This window comes from Rattus norvegicus, chromosome 11 (genome assembly GCF_036323735.1).
Source record: "Rattus norvegicus strain BN/NHsdMcwi chromosome 11, GRCr8, whole genome shotgun sequence".
Taxonomy (NCBI): domain Eukaryota; kingdom Metazoa; phylum Chordata; class Mammalia; order Rodentia; family Muridae; genus Rattus; species Rattus norvegicus.
In genome coordinates, this window is record NC_086029.1 from 13,619,195 (window position 1) to 13,647,076 (window position 27,882).

At 39.5% G+C, this 27,882-nt stretch overlaps 2 protein-coding genes across 5 annotated transcripts in view; one reads left to right on the forward strand and one right to left on the reverse strand.

Moving 5' to 3' along the window:
• Arl13b (ADP-ribosylation factor like GTPase 13B) overlaps positions 1–27,882 on the reverse strand; it is a 66,144-nt gene that overhangs the window by 21,657 nt on the left and 16,605 nt on the right. For all 4 annotated transcript variants that reach the window (NM_001107101.1, XM_006240716.5, XM_039088392.2 and 1 more), the window contains exons 2-3: positions 17,152–17,222; positions 11,693–11,942 (exon numbers count right to left, since the gene is read on the reverse strand). In NM_001107101.1, the coding sequence (NP_001100571.1) occupies positions 11,693–11,942; positions 17,152–17,222 (321 nt within the window). The remainder of the gene's footprint in view (positions 1–11,692; positions 11,943–17,151; positions 17,223–27,882) is intronic.
• Stx19 (syntaxin 19) lies at positions 242–5,440 on the forward strand. Its single transcript, NM_001109460.1, has 2 exons — positions 242–503; positions 4,523–5,440. Exon 2 carries the CDS (start codon positions 4,536–4,538, stop codon positions 5,412–5,414), a length of 879 nt encoding a protein of 292 aa, NP_001102930.1. The 5' UTR covers positions 242–503; positions 4,523–4,535; the 3' UTR covers positions 5,415–5,440.

The following is a 27,882-nucleotide window of genomic DNA, read 5'->3' on the forward strand; positions in this document are numbered from 1 at the left end:
ATTGGAATCTGCACACTATGCTTCATCCCATTTCCACATATGGCTACTTCATCCTGTACTTGTAAGTTTTAAAATCTGCCAACAAACCTTTTTATAGATACCACAGCATTTTTCACAAGTAAGGAATTCTGAAGGTAATACAGACTGGGTACAAGGAGTATACTCAACTTCTGTGTGGACAACTTAACAAGGACTTCCTGTTACCAAGGAGCTGCAGTGAAAATGATCATCCTGTAATCTAAGGAACAGGGGAGGAACAGGCAGAACCAGATTCTCCAGGTGTGAAGTAAGCAATCTGCACTTCTCATTTGATAGTACAACTTTATCTTCAACTTATTTGACTTCACTGTTTGGCTTTCAGTTAACTGTATGAGAACCATAAAGAGAGCCTGTGGCTTAGAGTGACTTAACATTTGATCAAACATTACACTCCATGGCACTTGGACTTGCTCTCAGACTAAGGACTCTAACACCCCGAGTGGGAGAACAAGAACAAGACCAAGGTAAGTGAATTAAGTGAGTTTCTCTCTCTCTCTCTCTCTCTCTCTCTCTCTCTGTGTGTGTGTGTGTGTGTGTGTGTCTGTGTGTCTGTGTGTCTGTGTGTCTGTGTGTCTGTGTATCTGTGTGTGTCTGTGTGCTCGAACACTGAATAAGGAGAAATGGTGAAATATCCAGACACTGAAATCCAGGCACGCTGTGACAGTAAAGAACGGCTCTGTAGGTCAGGTCATTTAGTTCCTTTCTTGTTTAGATCAGAACAGTGCTACACAGTTGATCTGTTTTTGCTCTGTTGAATGGAAGAGGAGTGTGGTGTAGTTACCAACCATAGATAAAATCACTACCTTTCTTTTAATCTATACAAACAACTCATTTTAGAAGAATTAGAAAGCAGATCCCATGAAAACCAACCTGAAATTCTTTCTCTATAGACAATATGTTAATGATGCTATGCTTACTTTAGACAGAACTTTCAAACTTGATATTGAACAGAACTTTGTACCCAAATTTGACAGAAAAATATTGATTTCTTCATTCTTATTTCCCAGTATCTGCTAAAACTAATTTGAAGAAATTACAAAATAGTTTTGCTGGACTACTGTAAAATATAAAGCATTCAAGCATTTTAATGTTGTAGAGAGTTTGTTGAAAGTACTAAAATTATATAACTTCTCATAAAGTTTTCAAGTTATTAGATCAACTTAACATTTAAATAGGCACAATTAAAATGAAATTTATTTTCCTAAGTTGTAATTGTTACCACCTTTGAATTTAATAAATACTCATTCAAATCAATATAACTTTAATAACTATTTTAAAAGTAGATATGAAGTTAGCCACATATAATGTACGAGGATCTTACCTTGAGGCTTTGCACTTTGAAATTTAATATGAAGTATCATATACATTCAACTTTCTGAATCAGATAAGCAAAAGTTGTTTTATTTTAAAACTCAATAAAAAGAGAAATGATTTTATGAAACAAGTTAGTTCAACAAGACAACACATCTACATTGAATCCGAAGATTACTGAGAATATATTACTGAAAATGTAAGTTAATTCAAGCCTAGAGAATATATATATTGTAAAATTTCCCATTTTAAGCTTGAGCTAGACAACTGCTGAATGCTACCTTTATAGACTGGAATAAAATACATTTCCTGAAGTGCTTATCCATTAACTACAGAAAGAATAATTTACTTTTAATTATTCCACAAGCGTAATGAACATATATCCAATGCTCTCTCTCTCTCTCTGTCTCTCTGTCTCTCTGTCTCTCTCTCTCTCTCATACACACACACACACACACACACACACACACAGAGCCTTTATCTCCTCCCACCCTCAGTAACGGGATTAAAGATGTATACCACCACCACCACCACCCAATAGTATATTTCTAAAGGCTTGAAGTAAGGCATGTTCGTGGATGTCTCTAGGAATCTGCATTCTTTGTAAGAGGGTGGAGAAAGTTTCCTTTGAGTCTCTCTCATTTGCTTTTCTCTTTACCACAAGAAACTTGTTTAGGTATCAACCATTATGCTATTTTTTCTTTATTTAAATACTATGTTCAAGCTCTCAGATATAGTCAACAATATGGGTCAATTTCAGACCACAAGCAAATTCAAATTCATAGAGAAGTAAATTACATGTAATGAGAGATGATCTTACCATCTATGACAGACTACTACCACACTAAGAAAATTGCATGAAATAGTGATCTCAATGAATTTCATCTAGCCTAATCAATTAAATAATTTCTTATAAGTTTCATACTTTATATTTTCTTGAACTACATTCAAAATTTAAATTCAAGTATGCTTAGATTCTAATTTATGGATGTAAAATTAAACAGGACGCAGTGGTCTATTTAGTTATGAGCGTCACCTGCTGGAAATGCACACACACAGTATGGACGTGCACCCGAGCACTGACCCTCAGTGAGATTTTACACAAATACACAAGAACTGGAAGACAACGCTGAATGTGTTACCAATGCTAGGTCATCACCTGTGCCTATGCCTCGTCAAGGTAGACAGCCATTTTAGAGATGCTTCCCTTCTGTCTGAAAGACAGAGAAACATTCGATACCACCTTAACTTTAAAACTATCAACTTAGGGCAGTGGTTGTCCATGCCTTTAATCCCAGCACTAGGAGGCAGAGGCAGAGGCAGGTAGATCTCTGAATCCAAGGCCTGCCTGGTGTATAGAATTAGTGCCCAAAACCAGTGGTAAACAGTGAAACCCAGTCACAAACAAGCAAACAAACAAACAAGAAAAATATTTAAAACTATATCAATATTTTTTACAATAGTACAAAGTAGCAGTTCTAGAACTCAAGGGGGACCATAGCCACAGTTACAAGCAGAAATTAAAAACAACTACACTGGACAAGAAGAAAATTGTCTATCTTGGAGGCTGGGACTTAGGGCTTAGATATTACAGGAAATAAAACTGAATTTCCTAGATGAGCTAGAGAAAACAGAACATATTCTATACAGACATAGAAATATCAATTTTAATTTGCCCAAGATTATAGCAGGACATGAGGTACCCATTTGTACTACAAAAATCACAGAAAACTGAGATCTCTCTCTCTCTCTCTCTCTCTCTCTCTCTCTCTCTCTCTCTCATATATATACATATATATATGAGAGAGCTTTGATTCATTTAAATATGTGTATATATATATGTGTGTGTTTATCATTATCATATTATTATATAACATATCCACTTGATATGATGCTGTGGACAATTAGGAGCACTAGGTGAAAATATAAGTATCAGTAGTCTCAGATAAGATTATATATAAGCATGTTCTCAAGTATCTAAAGATATATCATAATATAAACTCCTACACATTTTGCCCTAAAAATTTTGAGATCCTTGGAAACAACTGTAGGAATGAGAAGTAGGCATAATCAAATCAACAATATTTTCATATATGCAACAGAAAACAAGGCTATATAAAATATGCTGATTCAAAAATCTCATTATATATTGTTTAAAATCCATATTGAATTTTTTCTGTCATAAAATATGCTAATTCAAAAATCTCATTATATATTGTTTAAAATCCATATTGAATTTGTTCTGTCATTATGTAAGATTTTAATGGAAGTATGCATATTTAGCAAAATGAGCATATATTTAAAGATTTTATGTATATGTGGGTTTTGTTTAAATGTATGTACATATACCATATGCATACATACCCAGTCCCCACAAAGACAAGAAGAGGGCACCGATCCCCTGGAACTGAAGTTACATATGGCTTCGAGCTGCCATATGGTTGCTGGGAAAGGAGCAACCTGGTCCTGGTCCCTGCAAGAGCAGCATGTGTTCCAACTGTTGAACCATATCCTCAATCCCAGAAAAATGCATCCATTTCAAACATGACATACACAAAATTAAGTAGGAAAGATATCTTTAACAATGGTAATTTTAGGGGGGTAAAGGTCAATCCTAAAACTGAAAGTACAGTCAAAGCAACTTCTCTAACAAAAAATCCTTTTGCACACAGTCTGATGACACGGATGAACTTATTTGAGGGAAACTGTATCCTCACCATTGCTTTCTCAGCTACCACACTCAAATAAATGAGATGTGCAGCAGGAGCAACCATTGAAAATAATTCTTAAATTATCATACATTAGTTTTCCTATTTTGGTAATCTCTATGAGGAAATTATTTTTGATTTTCCTTTTTTTTTCCCACCAAGTTCTTTTTATATAGTTCCGGTTAGCTTCAAAGTTCCTATGTAGCCTAGGATAGCCTAGAATTTGCCATACCAAGCCATCATGTCTTGGTTTTATCCTAATTTTTTAAACTTCTTGTTAGAAGACTAGAACTGGGGTTGGAGCGCTTGCCTAGCAAGCGCAAGGCCCTGGGTTTGGTCCCCAGCTCTGAAAAAAAAAAAGACTAGAACTACTTTTGCTAAGAGACACATAGCTATCTCACTCTAACTGCTGATGGGGAAAAACAGCAATTCTTTTGTTCAATTCCATTGTTTCTATGTCTTAGGAGGAAACAGAAGATGAAAGACCGACTTCAAGAGTTGAAACAGAAAACCAAGGAAATAGAACTCTCTCGGGACAGTCAGGTATTTGCAGAAGAGGAACAAGGGGTGCTCGTCCAGCAAGCTGTTATTTATGAGAGAGAGCCTGTAGCTGAGAGGCACCTACATGAGATCCACAAACTACAGGAGAATATTAACAGCTTTGTTGATGATGTTCACCGATTTGGACAGCAACAGAAAAGTCTAGTGGCTTCCATGAGAAGGTTTAGTCTACTTAAAAGAGACTCTACTATTACAAAGGAGATAAAACTCCAGGCAGAACACATAAACAGAGCATTGGGTGACGTAGTAAGAGAAGTGAAAAAGTCAGAGGTTGAAAATGGTCCATCATCAGTGATCACAAGGATACTGAAGTCCCAATATGCTGCGATGTTCCGCCGCTTCCAGCAAACCCTGTTTCTATACAATGACACAATAGCTTTAAAGCAAGAAAAGTGCAAAACATTTATTGTCCGTCAGCTTGAAGTGTCTGGAAAAGAAGTTTCTGAAGAAGAAGTGAATGACATGCTTCACCATGGAAAATGGGAAGTTTTCAATGAAAGCTTACTTACAGAGACCAGCATGACTAAAGCACAGCTCTCGGAGATTGAACAGAGACACAAGGAACTTGTGAATTTGGAGAACCAAGTGAAGGACCTCCGGGACCTTTTCATTCAGATATCTCTTCTGGTAGAGGAACAAGGAGAGAGCATCAACAACATTGAGGTAATGGTGAATAGCACAAAAGATTATGTTAACAACACCAAAGAGAAATTTGGACTCGCTGTAAAATATAAAAGGAAAAACCCCTGCCGGGCCCTGTGCTGTTGCTGCTGCCCATGCTGTGGCTCCAAATAAAGATGCTACCTTAGAAACTTCCACAGAGTTTAGGCATAAGGTGTCCACGTTTCAGAGGCATGACTTGGTTGTTTTTATTTCATGAGTCCAGCCACATACATTTTATCATTGTGAAATGGTCATTTTACCCCTCAATATTTACCTACTGACTCCAGAAACTGCTGAAGCCAGTGACACAAGACAAGATTTTACTACTTAACTATTAGGTGAATGTAAAAGATCTTATATCTCTAGAAAAATATCGACTTCTACTGGGCATTTCGGTACACTTAAGATGAATATTCAACTAAGTGATGACTATTTTAGTAACCTGGCTTCTTTGAAAATTTTTGGTAATTAAGAATTGTATAAAATAAGACCTCAAAAGATGCCACAATGCATCACAATGAAACCAAAATGGCTTTATACCCAGATAGGTGAGTAAACGTGATGATCACTGGGGCTTGGGAAAACTCAGTCAAAAATCTGGTGAAGAATCTAACTGGTGACAGTCAGGTATAAGATCTAAGGTGAGGAAAGACAGTACTTTTTGAGAACTGGGATCCTGACAAGAAACTGAATTACATATAGATCAGAGAAAAGGCTTGAGAAAGTCAAAGAAAAAGACAATTGTGTTCTTGAATATGCAATACTACTTTATGAAAAAGCAAGCACTAAAGAAATAAAAAAGTATAAGTTAATGAAGAGACTTAAGCTGTGTTCAGTCGTGTGATCCTCCACCTGACTCAGTCACCCGAGTGCCTGGAGTACACAGGAATGTACCACTGAGCCCGTTCTGCTCCTTGTTTGTTTGTTAAGCTTCTTTTATTTCACTGCTTCATTTTGCCCTCTGTGCCCCAGCTGTACTGTTTTGTTTTTTTTTTTTCCTTTAATGGAGTAGGTCACTCTTTGTGGAGTTTCTAAATTCTTATTCTGAAACAATCTGTCCTTATTATCATCAATTTTATGTTTACTTGAACATTGCCACGGGTCAGTGGGTGGGTGGTAGATACCAGAAAGGTAGTTAGGCTTTCTACTCAAGAATATGATGCTTCTTCATTAATCTTCTTCATTAACTTATGCTTTCTTGGTTTTGTTTTTAGTAAACTTATCATTTCTCACATATGAAAGTAGCATGGTAATGATAATGTTTTTGTTTCTGTTGCCATTAGGGAGTAATATTCTTCTCCAGTAAAAGTGTAAAAAATAAGTCTTTGAGAAAGTCTTTCCCAACTGTTCATCCTGGCAAATCATGCTGATGACCATGTCATCTCATCAGCCTTACTTTAAGTGTTGTCTAGAACCTAACACCATCTTATGAATCTGTTCTCACTTGCTTTATGTCCTAGAATGTGGGTTTCTAATTGATGTCCTGTGCAAGGCCAACCAACAGCCATAGTCTGTAGCAGTGCTTTTTCCTACCACCAAGCTTTCTCAGTTCTCAAATTTGATTTATATGCTTCCCCTCCTGACAGTATGGAAGGCAGCTCTTCTGCTCCAACCCAAGGCATGTTTGTTCGTACCACACATCCCGTTCCTTACTATTGCACCTTTTTCCTTCTCTTTGCAGTATTAGGAGTGAGTTCCTCTTATGGCCCAGCACCTTGGGCACACTGTTTCTGTGCTTCGTTCTATTAGCTATCCTGCAGGCCTTTCATTCCACATGGCTTCAGGACTGACTCCTCACTGTAGGGATCTACCTGTTTGGCTTAGTCAGGGTTTCTATTCCTACACAAACATCACGACCAAGAAGCAAGTTGGGGAGGAAAGGGTTTATTCAGCTTATACTCCCACATTACTGTTCATCACCAAAGGAAGTCAGGACTGGAACTCAAGCAGGTCAGGAAGCAGGAGCTGATACAGAGGCCACGTAGGGATGTTACTTACTGACTTGCTTCCCCTGGCTTGCTCAGCTTGCTCTCTTATAGAACCCAAGATTACCAGCTAAGGGATAGCCCCTCCTACAATAGGTTGGACCCTTCCCTATCAATTATGAATTGAGAAAATGCCTTATAGCTGGGTCTCATGGAGGCATTTCTGAAACTGAGGCTCCTTTCTTTGTGATAATTCCAGCTTGTGTCAAGTTGACACATGAATTAGCCAGTACACTGCTCAAACTCTTGGCCAGGGTGGTAGAAAAAGTGAAAGAAATCTTATGTGGCAATCTCTATTTCCTTAAAGACAGAATTGTCTGTCACTTAAGAAGAGCAGGGTTAAGGGAGGAAGAGGATGAATGAAACAATGAGATCAGAGAGAAGGGTTCAAACACCATGAAAGATACCGGGGAGATAGGCAGGTAGCACTCTGGGCCCACAGGAAATGTGCTGGGATAAGGTTAAAGTGATCTGAGCAGTCCACTCCTGTGTTTTTAACCTAGTAAGATCCAGCAGTGAGTGCTAGCAGAGAATGTGAGGACCCCTGTCTGCTCAGGGTGGCTCAACCTGTGCAATGGACAAGATGTGTGTTGAGGGAGCTGGAGAACTTCAAAGGATTAAGGTGTCATGTTACATGATGTTATAAGTACTATTAAGTATTTTAATGTAAAACTATAAGTTGAATAGCTTTCTACTATGCCAGTTACCAAAGATCAACATGGAAAAGATGTTTCACATATCCTAGTTTAAAGTGCTTAAAGGAGCATATACTACAAGATTGATTTCAGGCAAAGATAAACTCGACAACTGACTGGATACTTATGGCAATTATTTCCAATGCTCCTTTGAAATTTTCATTAAGTTTTACTGATACTAGGTTAGAGCTGTTCTTAAGTTATTCATAATGAAAACTAGGACTATTAAGTACTATTTAATATGCATTAACTCAATTATACCCAGATGAATTTATAAGTTTTTTCTGTTGGTATTTTATCATGCTTTTAAAGTAAAAATTAAGGACAGACTTGTTGCAAAGCAGTGAACAATAATCGCTTTCATTGCCACATTTTCTTTTCATCATATTAATATGCTATACATATTGATAGGTTCAACAATGACATTTCCACACATGCATTTTGTGCTTGAACGTACAGACCTTCTGTGTCTTTCCTGCCTTTCTCTGGTAGTTGCTTCAGATTCTCAGATCATCCTCCCTGTTGCTCACTCACTCCAGCCCCCGGCTCCCACCTTAGACACTAGATTCTATACACAAGAGAGAAGTTATACTTTCCTTCTGTCTCTGGACAGTGTCACTTAACCTGCTGACACCTACTTATACCACTTTTTACAAATGACTTGATTGTGTTATCTGTTACTTCTGTATTGATGACCACCTGGGTTCATGCCATAACATGCCATGATAAATAATATCATATGGCTATGTCTTCAATTGCTTAGTATTATCCTAACCTAAGCAACAACATATTTAATCAGTTATTGAATATTCTGTCTACTTTATTTTCCATAAAGTAACATTTTTTCTTAATATAACTATCTGAAAGAGAAAACTAAATTTTAAAAGAGTTGATAAAATAATATTGGAAAACTGCTAGTTCTGAAAACAGAAGATAAAAATAACAAATGGAAGAAAACTATTAAGGATTTTTTGATGCATGCCAATACCACTAAATTGGTTTAAGTGGTTTGAATTCATGTAACACTTGGAAACACTGTGTCATAGGCAATAATATTCAAACCCATTTACAGAGCATTAGGAACACTCAGCATGCCATGATCTCACAGGCTGGCACAGCATTCAAACCCTCATCTACAAGTAGGGCCACAAGCCTCGGAAAGACTCAATAACTCTCTAGACTGTGGTGGTTGCACATCTGTAATCCCCATTTTGTTCTAGAAGACTGCTGGGAGTTCAAAGTCAGCCTGGCTATAGTGTGAGACCTTGTCTCAGGGAAATGAAGGAAGGAAGAGTGAGAAGGGAAATGAATGGAAAGGAGGCAATGGGAGAGAAAGAGGGAAGGGGAGGAGACTGGATCTTCTTCCAGACTGTCTGATTACAAAGGTCTCACCCTCAAAATACTGGACGTCTGCCATGAAGACAGTGATGGATGCAGAAGGTCCACAGCAGCATGCTAGTGTCTAACAGCATGGCCAAGTATTTGTTCCTCCAAAGATATCAAGAGTATGATAAGGACAGGAGAGTGAGACATATGGCTGGAGAAGGCTGTAAGTGCAAGTCCAAGTCTACAGTGTAAGTAAATGGCAATGGCAGCTAAGAGGGGTTGGGCTGCAAGACAGAGCTTATGTCAACAGCCCTGTAACGTCCACCAGAAAAGGACTGGGGATAAAGCCAGTCAAGGCAATGACAGCCATGTCTATGATATGGCTGGTTATGCAACTCAGGAGTTTCTACTGCAGTAAAGACTGATTACTGTATAATAAGACATCTCACTACTCAAGTAGCTAAATTGGACTGACCCACGTACAATTCTTACTATCCCGAAAAGAAATTTTACCCAGTAGCTCCCGAGTTATTCTGGATAAAAAGTAGTAGACAACTCAACCAAACTCCAAAAAAGTGATGGGCTGGGTGACTTATTAACTCTCTAAAAATAACTCTCAAGACTGCACAAGAAAGAGGAGGTCCACAAACAGAATCTGTCTTCTGAAGATACTGCTATGAACTAGGGCTGATGAAAATGTCAGTATATTAGGCTTTGTAACCTTCCCATTCAGTTATTTCATAAGTAAACAGTGTCTTCTACCATTAATGGGCAGTATATTTGTTCAATTGATATATGCATAGATATATAGATGAACAAAAGAAAAATGAAAAACCAAATAAAACAAAAAAAAAATGACTATTTGGGGGGGTTGGGGATTTAGCTCAGTGGTAGAGTGCTTGCCTAGCAAGCGCAAGGCCCTTGGTTTGGTCCCCAGCTCCCAGGGGGAAAAAAAAAAAGACAAAAAAAAAAAAAAAAAAAAGAGTGCTAATTTACCATGTATGAAGCCCTGAGTTCAAATCCCTAATACAATCAAAGAAATAATAATAAAATAATAATAATAGTAATAATAATAAAAAATGACTATTTGGATAAAAAGACATGAATCCCCAAATAATGACTAACTGATTATTATTTTATTTTGACTTTAGAACCAATGAGTTTCTGCTTAAATATTTTCAAAGACTACTTTAGACTATAGGGCTCCCTTTCATATATACTTCTGCTAATAATTTACTTCAATCTCAATAACAGTGAGACTCAACTTTATAGGTGAGGTGAGTTCTTTAATCAAACATTTAAAAGTTTACAAACATAAGCTTTACCAATAAATGACCCAATAACATTTTAACTGTTATACTCAAACCTTTAAATGATCTGCTTTAAAAATCTTCAGCTGCTATTGAGAAGCACAGGGAAGAAACTCCTCTTATATTTCTCATAATGTAACCATGACGGCTTGATGTTTTTATACCTTAATAATGAGTTACAAGGATGAGAGCGAATAGTAACTTCCCCTGAAGAGCAAGCAATGTGAGCTGATGAACTTTTGTTTGCTTTGTCTCACATTACAGTGCCATCTAGTGTTCATGGTGCACAAATCCTATGAATACCAAAGTCCCATCTCCATGTCTAGAAATGTTCAGGCTTAAGAACAAAATGTTATAAGCATATGACTGAGACAATAAAGCTAGATCACACGTGCAACCGGGAAATATGAAAAGTCAGAGTGAGAGATTAAAGTGTCACCAGAGAGAAAATCATTGAAGTAACTTTCAAAAAAATAAACTACAGAGAAAAGAACCTTAGTGAGCAAGGTAGCTCAGCTAGTTGGGAGGGTGCTTGCATTGCTTACAAGGCTGTGGGTGGTTCACACATGTAATCACACCTTGGAAGGAAGAGATGATGGGATCTGCAATTTAAGTCATCCTTAACTTATCTCAAGCACAGCCTGAGCTATATGAGACAGTCTTAAAGGGGAAACAAAGCAAATACAAAAGGACAATGACAAAACATCAATTATTAGAAGAGGAAGGTCAGTGTTGCATACAAGTCATTATGCTAAGACAGGAGGATCAAGGGTGCAAGGTCAACCTATGTTATGCAGCAGACTCTTGTTTTGAAAAAGGACAGAAGGTGCAGCTCAGTGGCAGAGCATTTCCCTAGCAGGCCTAAGGTCTCCGTGTCTGCAGAGCAAGGATGAAAGATACCCAAAATCAAATTAAGAAGTTTGATGTTAACACAGCTTCAATTCTTTAACCCTTACCAAAAGCAATATAATAATATAGCTACAAGTAATTGTACATATTTATTATACTAATAGGTGAGCACCTCGGCTCACTGAAAAGACAAACAGCTCTTAGCTAATGCTCCTGCCCATGTTTAAAGCAGTCCTATTACTTACACCAATATAGGCTTTCCTGATATCCGAGGGTGTCTTAGCACTTCTGACATTGTCTCCTTCGTTTCTTCCATTCTGTCTTCATCACTGGAATCCACAACAAATATTACCCCATAGGATTCAGCATAATAATTCTTCCAAATTCCCCGAATTCTTTTTCCACCTCCTAAGTCAAAGATGGTAACTTCAAACTTTCCTTGTCTCAGATCAATTTTAGAAAATCCAACAGTGGGAGCCACGTCTTCAGGATGCTCTGGTGCAAAGAATACAAAATAAAAAAGGACTTTTTAGGCTTTAATAGCATCAATTTATCTCTACAACAGAAATAACATAACAAGAATTATTCATGACATTATAAAATAGAAAGATCACTCACTAATGCAATAAACACTACTTCCAAACACACTTCTATGAGAGAAGGGTTAATAACATCAACATCCAACTAGAATTTTCACTACACACAGTTAAAAATTTGGCTTTTGGTTTTTTTGTTGTTGTTGGGTTTTTTTGTTTTTTGTTTTTTGTCCTTGACTTTAAGACAGGGTTTCTCTGTGTAGCTGGGCTGTCCTAGAACTTGCTGTGGACCAGGCTAGCCTAGAACTCAGAGATCTACATGCCTCCTGCCTACCAGGATTGTAGGCATGTCCCACCACTGCCCAGCTATTTGTTTTATTTAATTACCATAATCTTAGCAACTAACATAAAACAGGTACTTGATAGTTACATGTTGAATGAATGAGCTCTTATGTTATTTATACCCCAATCAGATTTAATCTTTCAAAATCATGCCACTCAAGGGGTCTACTATGGATTCTCTGGGAGAATAACAAAAGTCAGGAATACTTTTAAAAAGAAAAGAAATTTGAAAATCAAAAATGGAAAAAGCTTCAAAGAATAAGGCAATTCTTTTCAAATCAGATAAATTAAAGTTACAATTGAAATAAAAATATTTTTAAGGGCATCTGGCAAAGAGATTTCAAATTCACTTCTATAGGAAACTATTACTTGTATGCTGTAATAAGTTTATAACTGAAAGGTTTGGGGTGAGAAGAGGAATTGTGTATCTGAAAACACGAATTATAGGGGTACATTCCCATATGAGCCAAAGAGCAAAAATGACCACAAGAGGTTTAAAGAGCCCAGAGAGACATGAAGACTCACTACAGCAGAGGAGTTAGGCTAAGGCTGGGGAGCAAGGGTACCTAGGCATGACAAGTGAGAACTCAAACAAGCAACAAGGGGTTGCACATCCACACTGGATCACATTTGTAACAGGTTTTATTTGGTTTCCATTTGCTCTTGAGACAAGGCCTCTTTTGCAGCCTAGGTTGGCCTCCGACTTGTGACTCTCCTGCTTCAGTCTTCCCATTGCCTAATATATCAAGGATTCACCACCATGCCTGGTAAATCCCTTCAGTGAATGCAGGTAGAGGCCACATGGAACAGGGTTCTGAAGATAGGCAATGTCAAGCTGCTGAGGGTCCCTGACATGTCAATTATACAATGCAGCGACTAAAACAATGCTCTACGAAAACTGAAGATGAGTGGCAGGCCATTGTAGGAGAGGTAAGAATATTGAATGATCAGGAGGACCCTGCAGACTCAGTAAGTAAAAATCCTTTCTGTCATGCCTGTTTCTCCACCCTCTCTATACCACTGGAATATACTATAAACTTTCTCCATAGGACTCTGTTCAGAGCTGTATGGCTCAAGAGGAGCTAGTCACCACAAAAGCTTTTTAATATTTTTATATGGAATTAAATAAATTAAAATTCAGTTCCTCGGTTGTATCAGCTATATCTCCCATTCTCAGAAACAAAATGCAAAGTGGTCCTTCCTACTATGTGGACTCGATATAAACTATTTCTATGACAGAGAGATTTTCATTAAATGGCACCAGGTGTTTACAGTGACTGGTTCCTACATTTAACAAGACATTTACCGGAAGGCATGTTCTGGGATTAGTTATAACTGAGAACCAGGCATGCAAGGCCCTGCATTGCCTCTCAGAAAGCACCCAAGAGCAGCCTCTGCACTGGCTGCAATACTCAATAGAGCCATTACGAGCCACATTTCTGCTGCTAAATTTTATTACCAAAAAGACACCAGGGTAAGTCTGGATGTAATAAAAGTAGCCCAACTTTTCAGGAACAGAGTCATACAGGAACTTAAATGGGGAGCCAGGGGCTGGGGAGGTAGCTCCATTGGTAGGGATCCCTGCCTGGCAGCTTGAGTTAGTGCCACAGAACTACAAAAATCAAGCATGGTGGTGTTTGATTATGATCTTAGCATTTTAGAGGCATAGACAGGAGAATTAATAAAGGCTCTGATGAAGAAAAAGATGATAATAATGATGATAACGATGGTGGTGGTGGAGCAAATCACAGTCAGAAAAGAAAAAAAAAAAACTGTTGTCTTTGAGTATGAATTGAAAGATAACCCAGGAAATTACCAGTGGAAGCAAATTCACTATGCTGGAGCATGAACAAGGGAACTAAAATTAGAGCAAATGCTAATGTGATGAAATAACTTTATTAGGGACTAGGGTACAAAGATACATTAAGTTATTATAGTTGCCATCCTCAGAGAACATACAATGAAAAATACAAAAATCACGGGACTAGAGAGATGGCTCAGTGGTTAAAAGCACTGACTGCTCTTCCAGGGGAGCAGGGTTTGACTCTCAGCATGCACCCAGCATCTCACAGCTATCACTGACTCCAGTTCTAGGAGACCCAATGCCTTACTCTGGCCTCTGTGAGCACCAGGCACTTAGGGAAACAAAGCACCCATACAAATAATAAAATAATAGTTAAAAATATGGACAGACCACACAGAATATGTACGTTCTGTGAAAAGACTGAGGAGATCGTATGAGGGAACTCAGAAAGAAGATGAAAGAAAGAGTAGAAGGTCAAGAGGGCTTCAGAGACTAAGGAGAGTAAACAACTTCTTAGACATGACACAGAAGAGAGAGGGAGAGCACTGTTCTAATGTTCTAATGCAGAGAATGATGATAAAGTGGTAGAAAGTCCTAGAAACTATATAGTATTAATAATCATTTGGGCTGAGGCTATAGCTCAGTTGTAGAGCACTTGCCTGGAATGTGTGAGGATCTATGCACACAACATTTTGAAGATAAAGGGGAAGAAGGAAAAGGGAGAGGGGTGCGGGGGCAGGAGTGGAGGAGAAAAAGAAGAAGGGGGGAAGGGAGCAGGAAGAGTAAAAGTAGAGGGGTGGGGAGGAGAATTGTTTTCATGGATATTTAAGCATAGTAGCACATACCTATATTCCAAACATCAAAGAGGATGAGGCAAAGAAAAAAACCAACAAAACAAAGCATTTTCAATGTTATAGTTCAAGTGGAGCCCAGACCCTAATCTGAGCCTTCAGGACTTTACTTCTGAAATCAGATTTTCAGGACTACAAAGCCTGAAAGCGCGTTCAGGGCATGGAACCCTGAGCCTCCTAACTCACAATCAACATGTGGGCTTCAAGATGACACAAATGTTCAAATAGTTTCTCCACACAAACCCTTTCTAATGATTCCTTGCCATTCCCTATACCAGCTTCACCAACTATCATTACATCCTATCTTCTACACCTTCCCAAGAGCTGGATCCATGCCCATGAGCCACATCCTACTCATCCTGTAGTCACTGACTGGTGACATTTTACAGATCGACACACATGGCCCTCAATCTTTAGACTTATAGTAATGTGTATGCTAAGACACAGTAAGTCTAAAATAAAATACAAACATTAGGTGTTTCTTACATGCCAAGTCATATGCAAGGCACAAGCCAAACAACTATTAATCAGATTTCTCTTCTGATTTAGAGTTCTTGACCTATTATATACATCATATACATACTCTAATATAGTGAAACTATGTTACTACCACACAAAGCAAGAGATAAACCACAGAAAAATGAAACTTTCTATCCAATATAACATAATGTCCTATTAAGAAACTGTATTAGATAGGAATTCCTAGGAACTTTTTTTAGATTAGGCACATGAATGTTTACAAAAGATAACTGATTCCAAACCTCAGTGGCAGCTTCTAGCCATGAGAGGAGTGTCTAGACTAATTAGTGATGAGCTGTTAAATACTTAACAACTTATCCAGAAATAGAGGGAGAACTCTAGCATGTAGTGTTTGCTCATTTCCACAGTGTAAAAATTCCCACTATGACTGATTTCAAATGAATTCTAGCTACTAGGAAGATACCCAGGAAGAGAACTGGGAAGAGACAGATGACACTGTCCCTTGCTAGTATGTCTGATTCACTATATAGGCACATTAGTAGGGTCCAGAACACCACTGCTTCTTGGCAATGGCACGTGAACTAAAGTGATGCACCAGCTTCTGATCCATGGTCCTAAGGAGAGAAGCATGTCCTCCCCTTCTCTTTTATCATTTCCTTCCAGCTCAAACCAAGTTGCACAGAGCTATCTGAGGCTGAGTAGGAGAAAGAAGACTAGGGATGGCAAAGTGAATGGGGAAAGGGGCTGAATTCCTAGCATCACAGATGCCATTCCAGACCTAGATGGGTTTTGCATGGGGAGAGGGAAATACACTTCAATCATGTTGATCACTGTGACTTCAGCTCCGCTACACCAGTCAGGCCTATTTCCAAAGAATGAAATCATTTTGACGGTCAGGAGGATGAAAAGCTCAGTGAAAAGAGCAACATTCATGACAAGGAAGAGACTTTAGAAGAAGCTACTGTGACGTAACAGCTGAAAGACAATGGGGTCTGGATCTGAGCAAGAGCAATATTGTAGAGGTACATGTATTTTTTTTTTAAGCTAGCAAATTTTAAAAAAGAAAAACAGGGAGATGAGCAGAGAGTTAAGAACCAATCATCAGTAGAAAAGTAGGTGTCATGGAAGGGATGTTTTCAGAAGCTGCCTACTGTTCCTAAGAAGCAGGGTTTAAACAACTGGGATACCCAAATGAATGAAACTGTCCTCAAGGGATCAACAGCATGGAGAAGCAGACAGATAAAATGAAATGCAGCTTAGTGCTAGGTCCAAGTAGAAGTGGGCCCCAAAAGAGAGTGTGTATTTATGTTCTATTAATCCTCCTCAGGATGGTTACGGCTGGGAACAGAGTTTAAGGAAGAGGAGACTACATGGCAAAAATGGGTCTTTGGTTGCTCAAGTGTATAATCCTAGCACTTGAGATGCTTGGGCGGAGGATTGCTGTTTCAAGGCTAGCTTGGGTTACTCCCTGTCTTCTGCTGATCAGCAACACCAAAGAAACTATACCTATTCTAATCTGGATTGTGGGAATAGGGAGACAGCAGTAAGCCAGAGTCTATCCATAGCATATGTATAGTAACAACATAAAGGAGTGTACTATCTCTATCTAATTAACATGCAACAAAGCAATTTAACATAAATAAGTAACTTGGAAAACTTTAGGCTTCAGAAAGCAAGCATTTTCTACTTACCTCCTTGGATTCCCTTTGCTGTGGCTGTTTTACCAGCATTATCAAGTCCGACCATCACAAGTGTCACCTTTCTTAAAATAATAAAAATTTAAGGTCATTTTCTTTGTTCATTTAATGAATATATACTATTACTATCAGTGGTGCTCAACCGTTCTAATGCTGTGACGCTTTAATACAGTTCCTCATGTTGTGATGACCCACAACCATAAAATTATTTTCACTGCTCCTTCATAACTGTTAATTTTGGTACTGATATGAATCATAATGTAAATCTCTGATATGCCAGATATCTGATTTATGACCCTTGTGAAAGTGTCCTTTGACCCCCTCAAGAGGGTTGCAACCCACAGGTTGAAAAACTGGTGTTCCAGAGGCTAGGAACTATGTTGATGAATAAGCTAATGTTTCAAAAGCAAGAGCTGGTGAAGATGCCAAGATAATTCTTTCTATTATCCTCTAAGCCGATATTATAAAATATATGTCTAGGATATAAGGAACAAAGGGAAGAAAGAAAAGGGAGTGGCCAATCAGTATGAAGGACTCAGCTATCTAGTTAGTGAACCAGGAATTTCTGCAGTTTGTCTGTCTTACAAAGCACATGAAGAATTTTCATCTCTGTATTGAGATATGCAGGGCCATGCAGAATAAAAATCTTACATACAACGTAATAGCATGCTTATTAGCAGAACTATATATTTAGGATGAAGTTTTCTAATGTTACAAAGTATAAAACATTTACTCTCCATAAAGTGAAAAGAACAACAAAGATCTAGTTGAGCTGTACAGGTGAAGAAATACAACCCTGGGGCAGGGGGAGCAGTGGAGCCTATAAAACTAGATAATTGGTCAAAGATCACACAATGAATCTTTCAGGCAGTCACACCCTAATGCTAACTTCTAGTAACTTCAGAAACCTGGGGCAGGTATATCGTGGTCCTACTGACCTGGAGATGTAGGCCCCTAGCAAAGCTTATCCCTGGCCAGGGTGATCTCTACAATATAAAGTTGGAACAGCCCATCACCATTGGATCTAGGGTGAAACTGCTTGGAGAACACAGAGGGAAAGAACTGCAGAGTAGCATGGCTGCCATGCTAAGACCCCAGGACAGAATGTGAAGTGAGCGATATTGGAGGAAGTCAGAGCCCTGGAGGGCACAGAAACAGAGGCAAAACATGATTAACACTGCTGGCAATGCTAGCTTTGCCTTTTAACTCTCTATGAATACAAGCCATATACATAACATATGCGTGCTCCAGATACCTCCACTGCCCTTAGATGGCAGTCCAGGCTAGACAAGCCTCGGAGTACTTTAGATGATCATAAAGCTATTCTTCCTAAGACATGTGGGCGGATGGGGGAACCTCCTGGGTAACTCAGCAAGATCCCAGTGATTGGTGCACTGAGGGACTTGTAATAATTCCTTATACAAGGTCTGTGACAGGCTGTGCTATGATTAGTGCAAATATAACCTTTCATTTGTAATCCACACCCATGCCACATCCTGTTCCCAGCTATATAATCACTCTTTGGCTTGATTTCTGATACTATTGGAAGGCCCAATCAAAAGCTTCTGTCAAATAGTGCTTTCTTTGATAAAAAGTAGAGCAGGCTAAAGCTGTCGAAAAACCAGCAGGGTGGGCACCGGAGGATGAAGGAAGCTGAAAGGAGGTAGAGCCATAGATGAGGGCTGTGGGTCCCAGGTTCTAGAAGAGTTCTAAGAATCTGCCAATCCCTAAGAGTTGAAGTTCCCAATGCTCAAAAGCTGTAACACCAACCACTGTAAAGGCCAGAGATCTCAATACTGGGTACCACAGTAGGGCCACAGTAGAAGGTGAGTCCAGCTAAGCACTCACATCTACTACTGCCATCTGCTGTTCAAAGCTAAGAATTATACTAGCTGCTGAGGCACTGCTGCTCAGGGCAATACCCTCCAATCTCAGCATCTAAGGCTGTTGGTAACTGGTCTCTGAGCCTGGAGTCCTAATCCCCTCATTCTTAGCACTTAGAGCTACAAGTCTTTGAATCTATCATCCTAGCTCACTGCAGCCACCTGCTCAGGCTTTCCAAATAGGCTGAAAGAAAGCCAGGCATTACCTGAATTATTAATACAGGGACACTCATTTCTCACTGATAATGATCTTAAAGAACGCTTAAAAACAGAATTAAGATGACGGTCTATGGTGTTCTTTAAATTCTATGTGTGGCTCTCTTGGATCTGTACTTTCATTTTTGCCCTCTCTCAAATTCTAGATGTATTCACAGTCCACACTCAGTACTCACCTCTCCAACACCTCCTACACACACACACACACACACACACACACACACACACACACACACACTTATCAAATAATAATTGATATGATTCTGTACATTAATCATGAATGTTGAGGTATTTAAAATAAATCTATTTATCAGCTAACACCATAACAAACCACAAACATACATAAATAAAATCTCCCTTTTTAAGTTTACATTTTATGTCAAGAAAGAAAATAGTATAATGACTTGAATAGGAATGAATTATGTAGTGTGTTAGAAAGTTGCTAAGTATTATGGTGAGAAAGGAATAACATAGATGAAGGAAACGTGAACCAAGAGTGGAAGGTGGAGGTTGGGGCGGTTTCACACAGAGTGATCAAGGCAGGCTCATGCAGAAGGTAAGGTAGAGCAAGGCCTTGCAATGGTTAGCTGCACACACACATCCCTGCAAGACACTACAGCTGGTGTAAAGACAATAGATAAAGACGGTGTGGGGGAGACTACATGGTAAATTTACACTGACAAAGGACAGAAAAGGGACAGGAGGTCAGAGACTCATCAGAAGTCAGATTCCTTAAGGCCTACGGGCTTTAATGAGGACTCTGGCTCTTACACAAATATATCAATTTATTCTGTATGTTAGTTTTCCTTGCTAGCCAAGGATCTTGGTGTTTTTTACATGTTTCAAAACATTGTGGCATATAAGTAGAAGTCACAGCTACACTTAAATTATCACCAGGCCCTGTCCCCAGTCAGCCACTGAAGAGGTCAGTGGGAATGTCAAAGAGCCCCATGACACATGATAAAGAAGTGGAGATAGGATTATTTGTAACATACATTGTTTCTATGCCTACAAAATTAGATAAGCATTGTCAGGTGTGAAAAGTATGAGTTTACTTTCTAAGAAAGCTACGATGCACATGGTATATACTCATACCTACAGCCCAAACGCTCACCCATGTAAAGCAAGAAAACAAGCCTACATTTTATGATTGTATCATTTATTCTAAATATCGTGGATTCATTATCAAAGAAGAAAAAAACCAGAGGAATCTCAGTCCTCATAATCCTTAGAGTCAAGCAAAGACACCAGGACACTAAGATTTCAGTGATGTGAAACTATTCCCTCATTATAAAAGGGAAACGGTGGCAGGATTATGGAAAGAGCCTGCTCTAGAGTCTCAGACTGCCTTATGAACAGAGCGCCCAGAGGAAGCACTTCTAATACCACTTGGGATTTTTTTCTATACCGACCACCACTGCTTCCCATAGCTGGTTTGAAGGTAGTCTCTAGCTGGTCGAATTATCTAGGGAGGCTCTAGGAAACTTTGGGAGGTAGGGCCTCCCAAAAAACCCAGAGGAAGCAAGCTTCTGGGGATGTGTCTTTGACAGTATAGCATGCCTGGCCACTTTCTGAGTATGTGTGCATGCATGCACACATGGGGGCTGGGGTGAGGGCATGTGTTTAACATTTTTCTAATTAATTAATCAATTGATTAATTAGAAAAGTAATTCTTTAGTTTTCCATGAGTGTTTTTGCTTGAATGTATAAATGTGTACCATGTGTATGCTTGGTGTCCTTCAAGGCCAGAAGAGGTTGTCAGGTCCTCAAGAACTGGAGCTATAGATAGCTATGAGTGGTCATGTGAGTGCAAGACTCTGTAAGTGCAGTAAGTGCTCTTAATTACTCGGCCAAGTTTCCAGCCACCTGACTGTTCTCTTTTCTTCCTGGTCCAAGGGTATGTGAAGAGCTGAAATTCAAAGCAAATTCTTCCACCCATTTCTGTTCACATGCTTGAGACCATGAAACTGTGTATAAAGCTTCTGAAACCATAAGCCAAAACAAATAATGTCCCCTCTTAAGCCCTTTTTCATGATCCTTGGCTACATAGGCTCACTAATATATGTGTTTTTCATCACTGCCATCAAGATAACCCTCTCCTGCTCAGTGAGTATGTGCAGGTATCCATCACAGAGGCACGGGGTCTCTAAATTCTGTCAAGGTGACAATGAAAACTCACTGTCACACCTATGAACAGTACTCATTAGGAGGGAGGGAGGAGACAAGCCTAGGCACTTGTGTATGCTGGGCAAACCCCTCACTGAGCTACACTCCGTCCTGTGAACACTACTCTTACGTTATAAATCTATTGAAGACAAACAAAAAACATTTGGGAAATTTAATACTGAGCCTGGCACAAAATAATCCTCTATGATTTCCTATTTTCACTTAGGATTATGTTTGAAATGTTTAAGATTATGATTTAAGATCCTGGAAAAGAGGGGTTGGGGATTTAGCTCAGTGGTAGAGCGCTTGCCTAGCAAGCACAAGGCCCTGAGTTCGGTCCCCAGCTCCGAAAAAAAGAAAAGAAAAGAAAAAAAAAAGATCCTGGAAAAGAGACATCCCTGACGAAATATTTTAGGTAAGTGAAGGCATGGTGAATAAATGAAGTGTTAATACAGATAGAAAGTCATGGCATGAATTAACTGCAATATTTGGTAGTCTGCAGAATGGGTTTAAAGGTTAACAGCTATCTAAAACTCAAAGTCTGTGCAACTTTTTAAAATAATAAACGTGCACAGTACTTTGCACTTTAAAAAGTGCAAATTACTATAGATTTTAAAAATACGGTAAATTATCACTGGTGACAGTTTGTCTGTGGTGCTGTATGACAAGAAGGAAATCAAAGATTACCTTTTAGCCTTGTGATCATACTGATCAAATGCACAGCTTTTTAAACAGGAGAAGACAGCATATAGTGCTCTTGCATTGACAGAGTCTAGAGAAACTGCCACAGGCAATAAGATCAATCGTTTTGTTATTTGTTCAGCTAAGAGCTCAATAAGAACCTAATGTTATGGACATAAAACTGCCCAAACAAGATTTCTACCCTAAATAAAATGCTTCTCCAGTGACAATAACTATAGCATAAATATTAATATATTGGGGGCACTATGACAATTTAAATGTTCATCAACTTCTTTTATAATTTTCCAAATGCTAATGTTAATTATGTTCTTAATATATTCCAGGTATTGTAATTTGCTCCCTTACAACTTAAAAAGATGAAATGTGAATAATAAAATCAACTACTTAATGACAGAGAGAAACAAAGGGCCAGACAGGCAGACTGAGCAAAGGGGCCTCATACAGCCCAGAGACAGAAGGGTAAAGGAATGTCCTTAAATCATGTTCTGCCTGGGCTAGACTGTCAAAGTGGAGAGTGCCAAGCAAGGGGAAGGGTGAGTATAGGAGGAGCAAGTTAAAAGATTACAGACTGGTAACATTGCATGGGAAGGCATCCTAGCACTCTATGGTTAAAAACAAAAAAGTAAAACTAAACAAAGCATTAACTAACACATCTTAGAATAAAAAATGCAGTAAGTTTTCAGTATTTAAAAAAAAAAGCCAAGCATAGGTGGCATACACTTGATCTGAGCACTTGAAAGGCAGAGGCAGAGGCAGAGGCAGGTGGGTCTCTGTGAGTTCAAGGCTAGCCTGGTTTATATACTGAGTTCCAGGTCAGTCAGAACTATATAGTGAGATCAGTCTTGAGAAAAAAAAAAACAAAAACAAAACAAAACAAAACAAAACAAAACAAAACAACAAAAAAAACCAACAAAAAAACCCCACCAGCTCATAAGATGGCTTGGGAGTAAATATGCTCACTACATAAGCCTGATAACCTGAGTTCAGTCCCTGACACCTATCTAAAGATGGAGAGAATTGACTCCACACTAAGGGTCATCTGACCAATCCCCAATATACTCATTCACTCTGCACCACACACACACACACACACACACACACACACACGCGCGCGCGCACGCCTGAGTGCTCGATAGAACTATAAGGTCTATATATATTTATACTGTTAATACATACACAATAAGGTTCAAGGCACTCAGAATCCTACATTTAAGTCCTAATTCTGCAATTTTTACCAACTATGACCTTGGACATATTACTGCTTATAACTTCATCAATAAAATATAATGTGGACAACAACCATGCCTATGCATAAAGGGAAAATTAAATTAGACTATGCAAATAGTCTGTGCATGACCACGGCACACAACAGATGCTCAGTGTATGAAGCTATTCTCAAGACAGGCTTGAGCACCAGTGGGGAACCCCCAACTTGGCCCATATTCTTTAAGAGGGTTAAGTAGTTCCCCATGCACACGTTGACAGGTGTTTGCTCTCATGAATTATGTCTGAACCAGAGATCTTGACAAGGTATTTGAGTCATATAAGTGACAGTGTAATCCATCACAACATAAGAAACAACTCAGAAAATGTGCAAGAGACAGAGCAGAAGAAGAGGAAGATGAGAACACTTTAAATCTGGAATGGTGTGGGGATCGGGGGAGATGAGAAAAGTTTCTAGAGGAGTTAAGAGAGGAATAGTATCAAATGCTGCAAAATTCTGTAACTCTCAGAGGGTCACCAGGAGCAGTAACACACACCTTATCACAGCCTTAGGGAGACTGAGGCAGGAGATTTGTACAGAGAACAGCCTAGGGTACTTGTGAGAAATTATCTCAATAGAGAAAGAAGAAAGGGAAGTATCCTAGTACTCAAGAAAGAAAGAAGGAAATTCGGTATCTTGTTAGTCACTACCTGGAATTAAATACCTCAGAATGGTCTCCATTCTTCTCAGCCTGGCAATAAGTAAGGCTTTGACTTAAATACCAGGTCTCCAAAGTTCAAAGGTGTTTCTCTCTATCATTGTCTTCATGCTGTGCCTTGAGTGTGGGAGGTACAAGCCACTCAAGGCTGATAAGATGCTAGCCCATAGCAGTTTTCAAGGAACTCTTTATCCCACAGCATTATCAAACCAAGACCAAACACCACAGTACTACAGAGTAACCTGAACCACACTTATCCTAATTATCTACCCACTGTTACAAACACATACCAAGTTAGGTATCCAGGAACAAAAGCTCCTTTTCACAAATACAGCCTGGATATTTTTTTCCCAATCCTTTGCCCAGCACACTCACACCTTAGCTCCTGCATCTGTGGCTGGGCTTTAATCCCTGCACCTGGAGGGCAGAGAAAGGTGGCTCTCTTGAGTTTTCAGACAGCCATAGAGCAAGGTCCAGTACAGTCAAAGCTCTATACTGAGACCCATACCCTTCCCTCTGGAGAAAAAAAAAAAAAGACACAACAACAACAAAAAGCCCAAATGTTTATTTTTAAAAAATCTAACCAGAGTAATTTCTGGCTCAAAATACAGAATCAAGTTCAAGCTTGGTAGCTTCTTCACACCTTCCCCAAGCACAATGGCCATGACACCTTCTGCCCTACATGGTCACCCCAAGCAGTTCTTCACAGTCTCCTCAGCTACACCTTGTCCTCATCAACTGGGCAGCACCAGTGAGGATGGTAGCAGACTGTCATCTTTAATTCACAAGTCTACTTTCCTATTTCCCCTATACTGAAGAAGCACTAAGTGAAGCTAATGAACAGGATTGCAAGTTAGAAAGTACTATATTAGGGGGATAACATTTGAAATGTAAATAAATAAAATATCCAATTAAAAAAACAGCAAAAGAGGGTTGGGGATTTAGCTCAGTGGTAGAGCACTTGCCTAGCAAGCACAAGGCCCTGGGTTCGGTCCCCAGCTCCGGAAAAAAAAAAAAAAAAAAAAAAAAAGAAAAAAACAGCAAAAGAAAAAATGTTAAGGGGTTGGGGATTTAGCTCAGTGGTAGAGCGCTTGCCTAAGAAGCGCAAGGCCCTGGGTTCGGTCCCCAGCTCCGAAAAAAAAAAAAAGAACCAAAAAAAAAAAAAAAAAAAAAAGAAAAAATGTTAAAGTAATAAATCTTTTCATCAATAAATTGTATATACCATATCCAATTTACTGAAAAATTAATGAAAATAGCTTGCATGTTTGTGGATTAAAAGTAATAAACAGGGGATTCCAAACTTCTCAGAGCCCTGCCCGCAAATCACTGCTCCAGAACCCCGTGGGAGAGAGAGCTCACTGCCCGGAGAGGTGGGCACCCCTGAGACTGCAGAGCGGGAGAGACCACCAACACTGCCCACCCTTGCCCACATCCCTGGCCCAAGAGGAAACTGTATACGGCCTCTGGGAAACGGTGTATAGGTGCACTGGAGCTGCAGACCCCCTGAGCCCGAGACACCTCCGGAACCCAAAGGGACTGGATTAACAGCTTTCTGCACCCAAATCCCGTGGGAGGGAGAGCTAAACCTTCAGAGAGGAAGACAAGCCTGGGAAGCCAGAAGAGACTACACTCTGCCCACATTTCTGACCCCAGAGGAAAACACCAAACGACTTCGGTGCACAGGGAGGGGGGGGCTACCGGAAAGGGCAGCGCAGGCCCTCCTGGTTGCTGCCCTAGTGGAGAGCTCATAAGCAACACCCCACAAGCAAACTTGAGCCTCGGGACCACAGGTAAGACCAACCTTTCTGCTCCAAACGACCTGACTGGTGGTCTCAGGACGCACAAAGGCAAAATTCCACTAGGATCGGACACTTCCGGTTTTTAGCTGGATTCCAAACTTCGCTGAGCCCTGCCAGCAGCTCACTGCTCCCGAACCCCGTGGGAGATAGAGCTCACCACCCGGAGAGGTGGGCACTCCTGAGCCTGCACAGTGGGAGAGACCACCAATATTGCCCACCCCTGCCCACATCCCTGGCCCAAGAGGAAACTGTATACGGCCTCTGGGAAACAGTGTGTAGGTGCACTGGAGCTGTAGACCCCCTGAGCCCGAGACACCTCCGGAACCTAAAGGGACTGGATTAACAGCTCTCTGCACCCAAATCCCGTGGGGGGAAGAGCTAAACCTTCAGAGAGGCAGACAAGCCTGGAAAGCCAGAAGAGACTACACTTGGCCCACATTTCTGAGTCACAGGAACACACAGGAACTCTTCAGGCCCACAGGAACAGCTGAAGACCTGTAGACAGGAAAAACTACACTCCCAAAAGCAGAACACTCTGTTCCCATAACTGGCTGAAAGAAAACAGGAAAACAGGTCTACAATACTCCTGTCACACAGGCTTATAGGACAGTCTAGCCACTATCAGAAATAGCAGAACAAAGTAACACCAGAGATAATCTGATGGCAAGGGGCAAGCCCAGGAACCCAAGCAACAGAAACCAAGACTACATGGCATCATCGGAGCCCAATTCTCCCACCAAAGCAAACACTGTATATCCAAATACACCAGAAAAGCAAGATTTAAAATCATATTTGATCATGATGCTGGAGGACTTCAAGAAAGACATGAAGAACTCCCTTAGAGAAACGCAGGAAAACATAAATAAACAAGTAGAAGCCTATAGAGAGGAATCACAAAGATCCCTGAAAGAATTCCAGGAAACACAATCAAACAATTGAAGGAATTAAAAATGGAAATAGAAGCAATCAAGAAAGAACACAGGGAAACAACCCTGGATATAGAAAACCAAAGAAGAGACAAGGAGCCTTAGATACAAGCATCACCAACAGAATACAAGAGATAGAAGTGATAATCTCAGGAGCAGAAGATTCCATAGAAATCATCGACACAACTGTCAAAGATAATGTAAAATGGAAAACCTACTGGTCCAAAACATACAGGAAATCCAGGACTCAATGAGAAGATCAAACCTAAGGATAATAGGTATAGAAGAGAGTGAAGAACCCCAGCTCAAAGGACCAGTAAATATCTTCAACAAAATCATAGAAGAAAACTTCCCTAACCTAAAGAAAGAGATGCCCATAAGCATACAAGAAGCCTACAGAACTCCAAATAGATTGGACCAGAAAAGAAACTCCTCCCATCACATAATAGTCAAACCACAAGATGCACAAAATAAAGAAAGAATATTAAAAGCAGTAAGGAAAAAAGGTCAAGTAACATATAAAGGCAGAGGTATCAGAATCACACCAGACTTCTCGCCACAGACTATGAAAGCCAGAAAATCCTGGACAGATGTCATACAGACCCTAAGAGAACACAAATGCCAGCCCAGGTTACTGTATCCTGCAAAACTCTCAATTAACATAGATGGAGAAATCAAGATATTCCATGACAAAACCAAATTTACACAATATCTTTCTACAAATCCAGCGCTACAAAGGATAATAAATGGTAAAGCCCAACATAAGGAGGCAAGCTACACCCTAGAAAAAGCAAGACACTAAACGTCTTGGCAACAAAACAAGGAGAAGAAAAGCACACAAACATAGCCTCCATCCAAATATGAATGTAACAGGAAGCAATAAACACTATTCCTTAATATTTCTCAACATCAATGGTCTCAACTCCCCAGTAAAAAGACATAGATTAACAAACTGGATATGCAATGAGGACCCTGCATTCTGCTGCCTACAGGAAACACACCTCATAGACAAAGTAAGACACTACCTCAGAGTGAAAGGCTGGAAAACAACTTTCCAAGCAAATGGTAGGAAGAAGCAAGCTGGAGTAGCCATTCTAATATCGAATAAAAT

What these genes read in the sequence shown, in the direction of transcription:
- Stx19 (NM_001109460.1), top strand. Translation starts at nt 4,536, where the DNA reads ATGAAAGACCGACTTCAAGAGTTGAAACAGAAAACCAAGGAAATAGAA.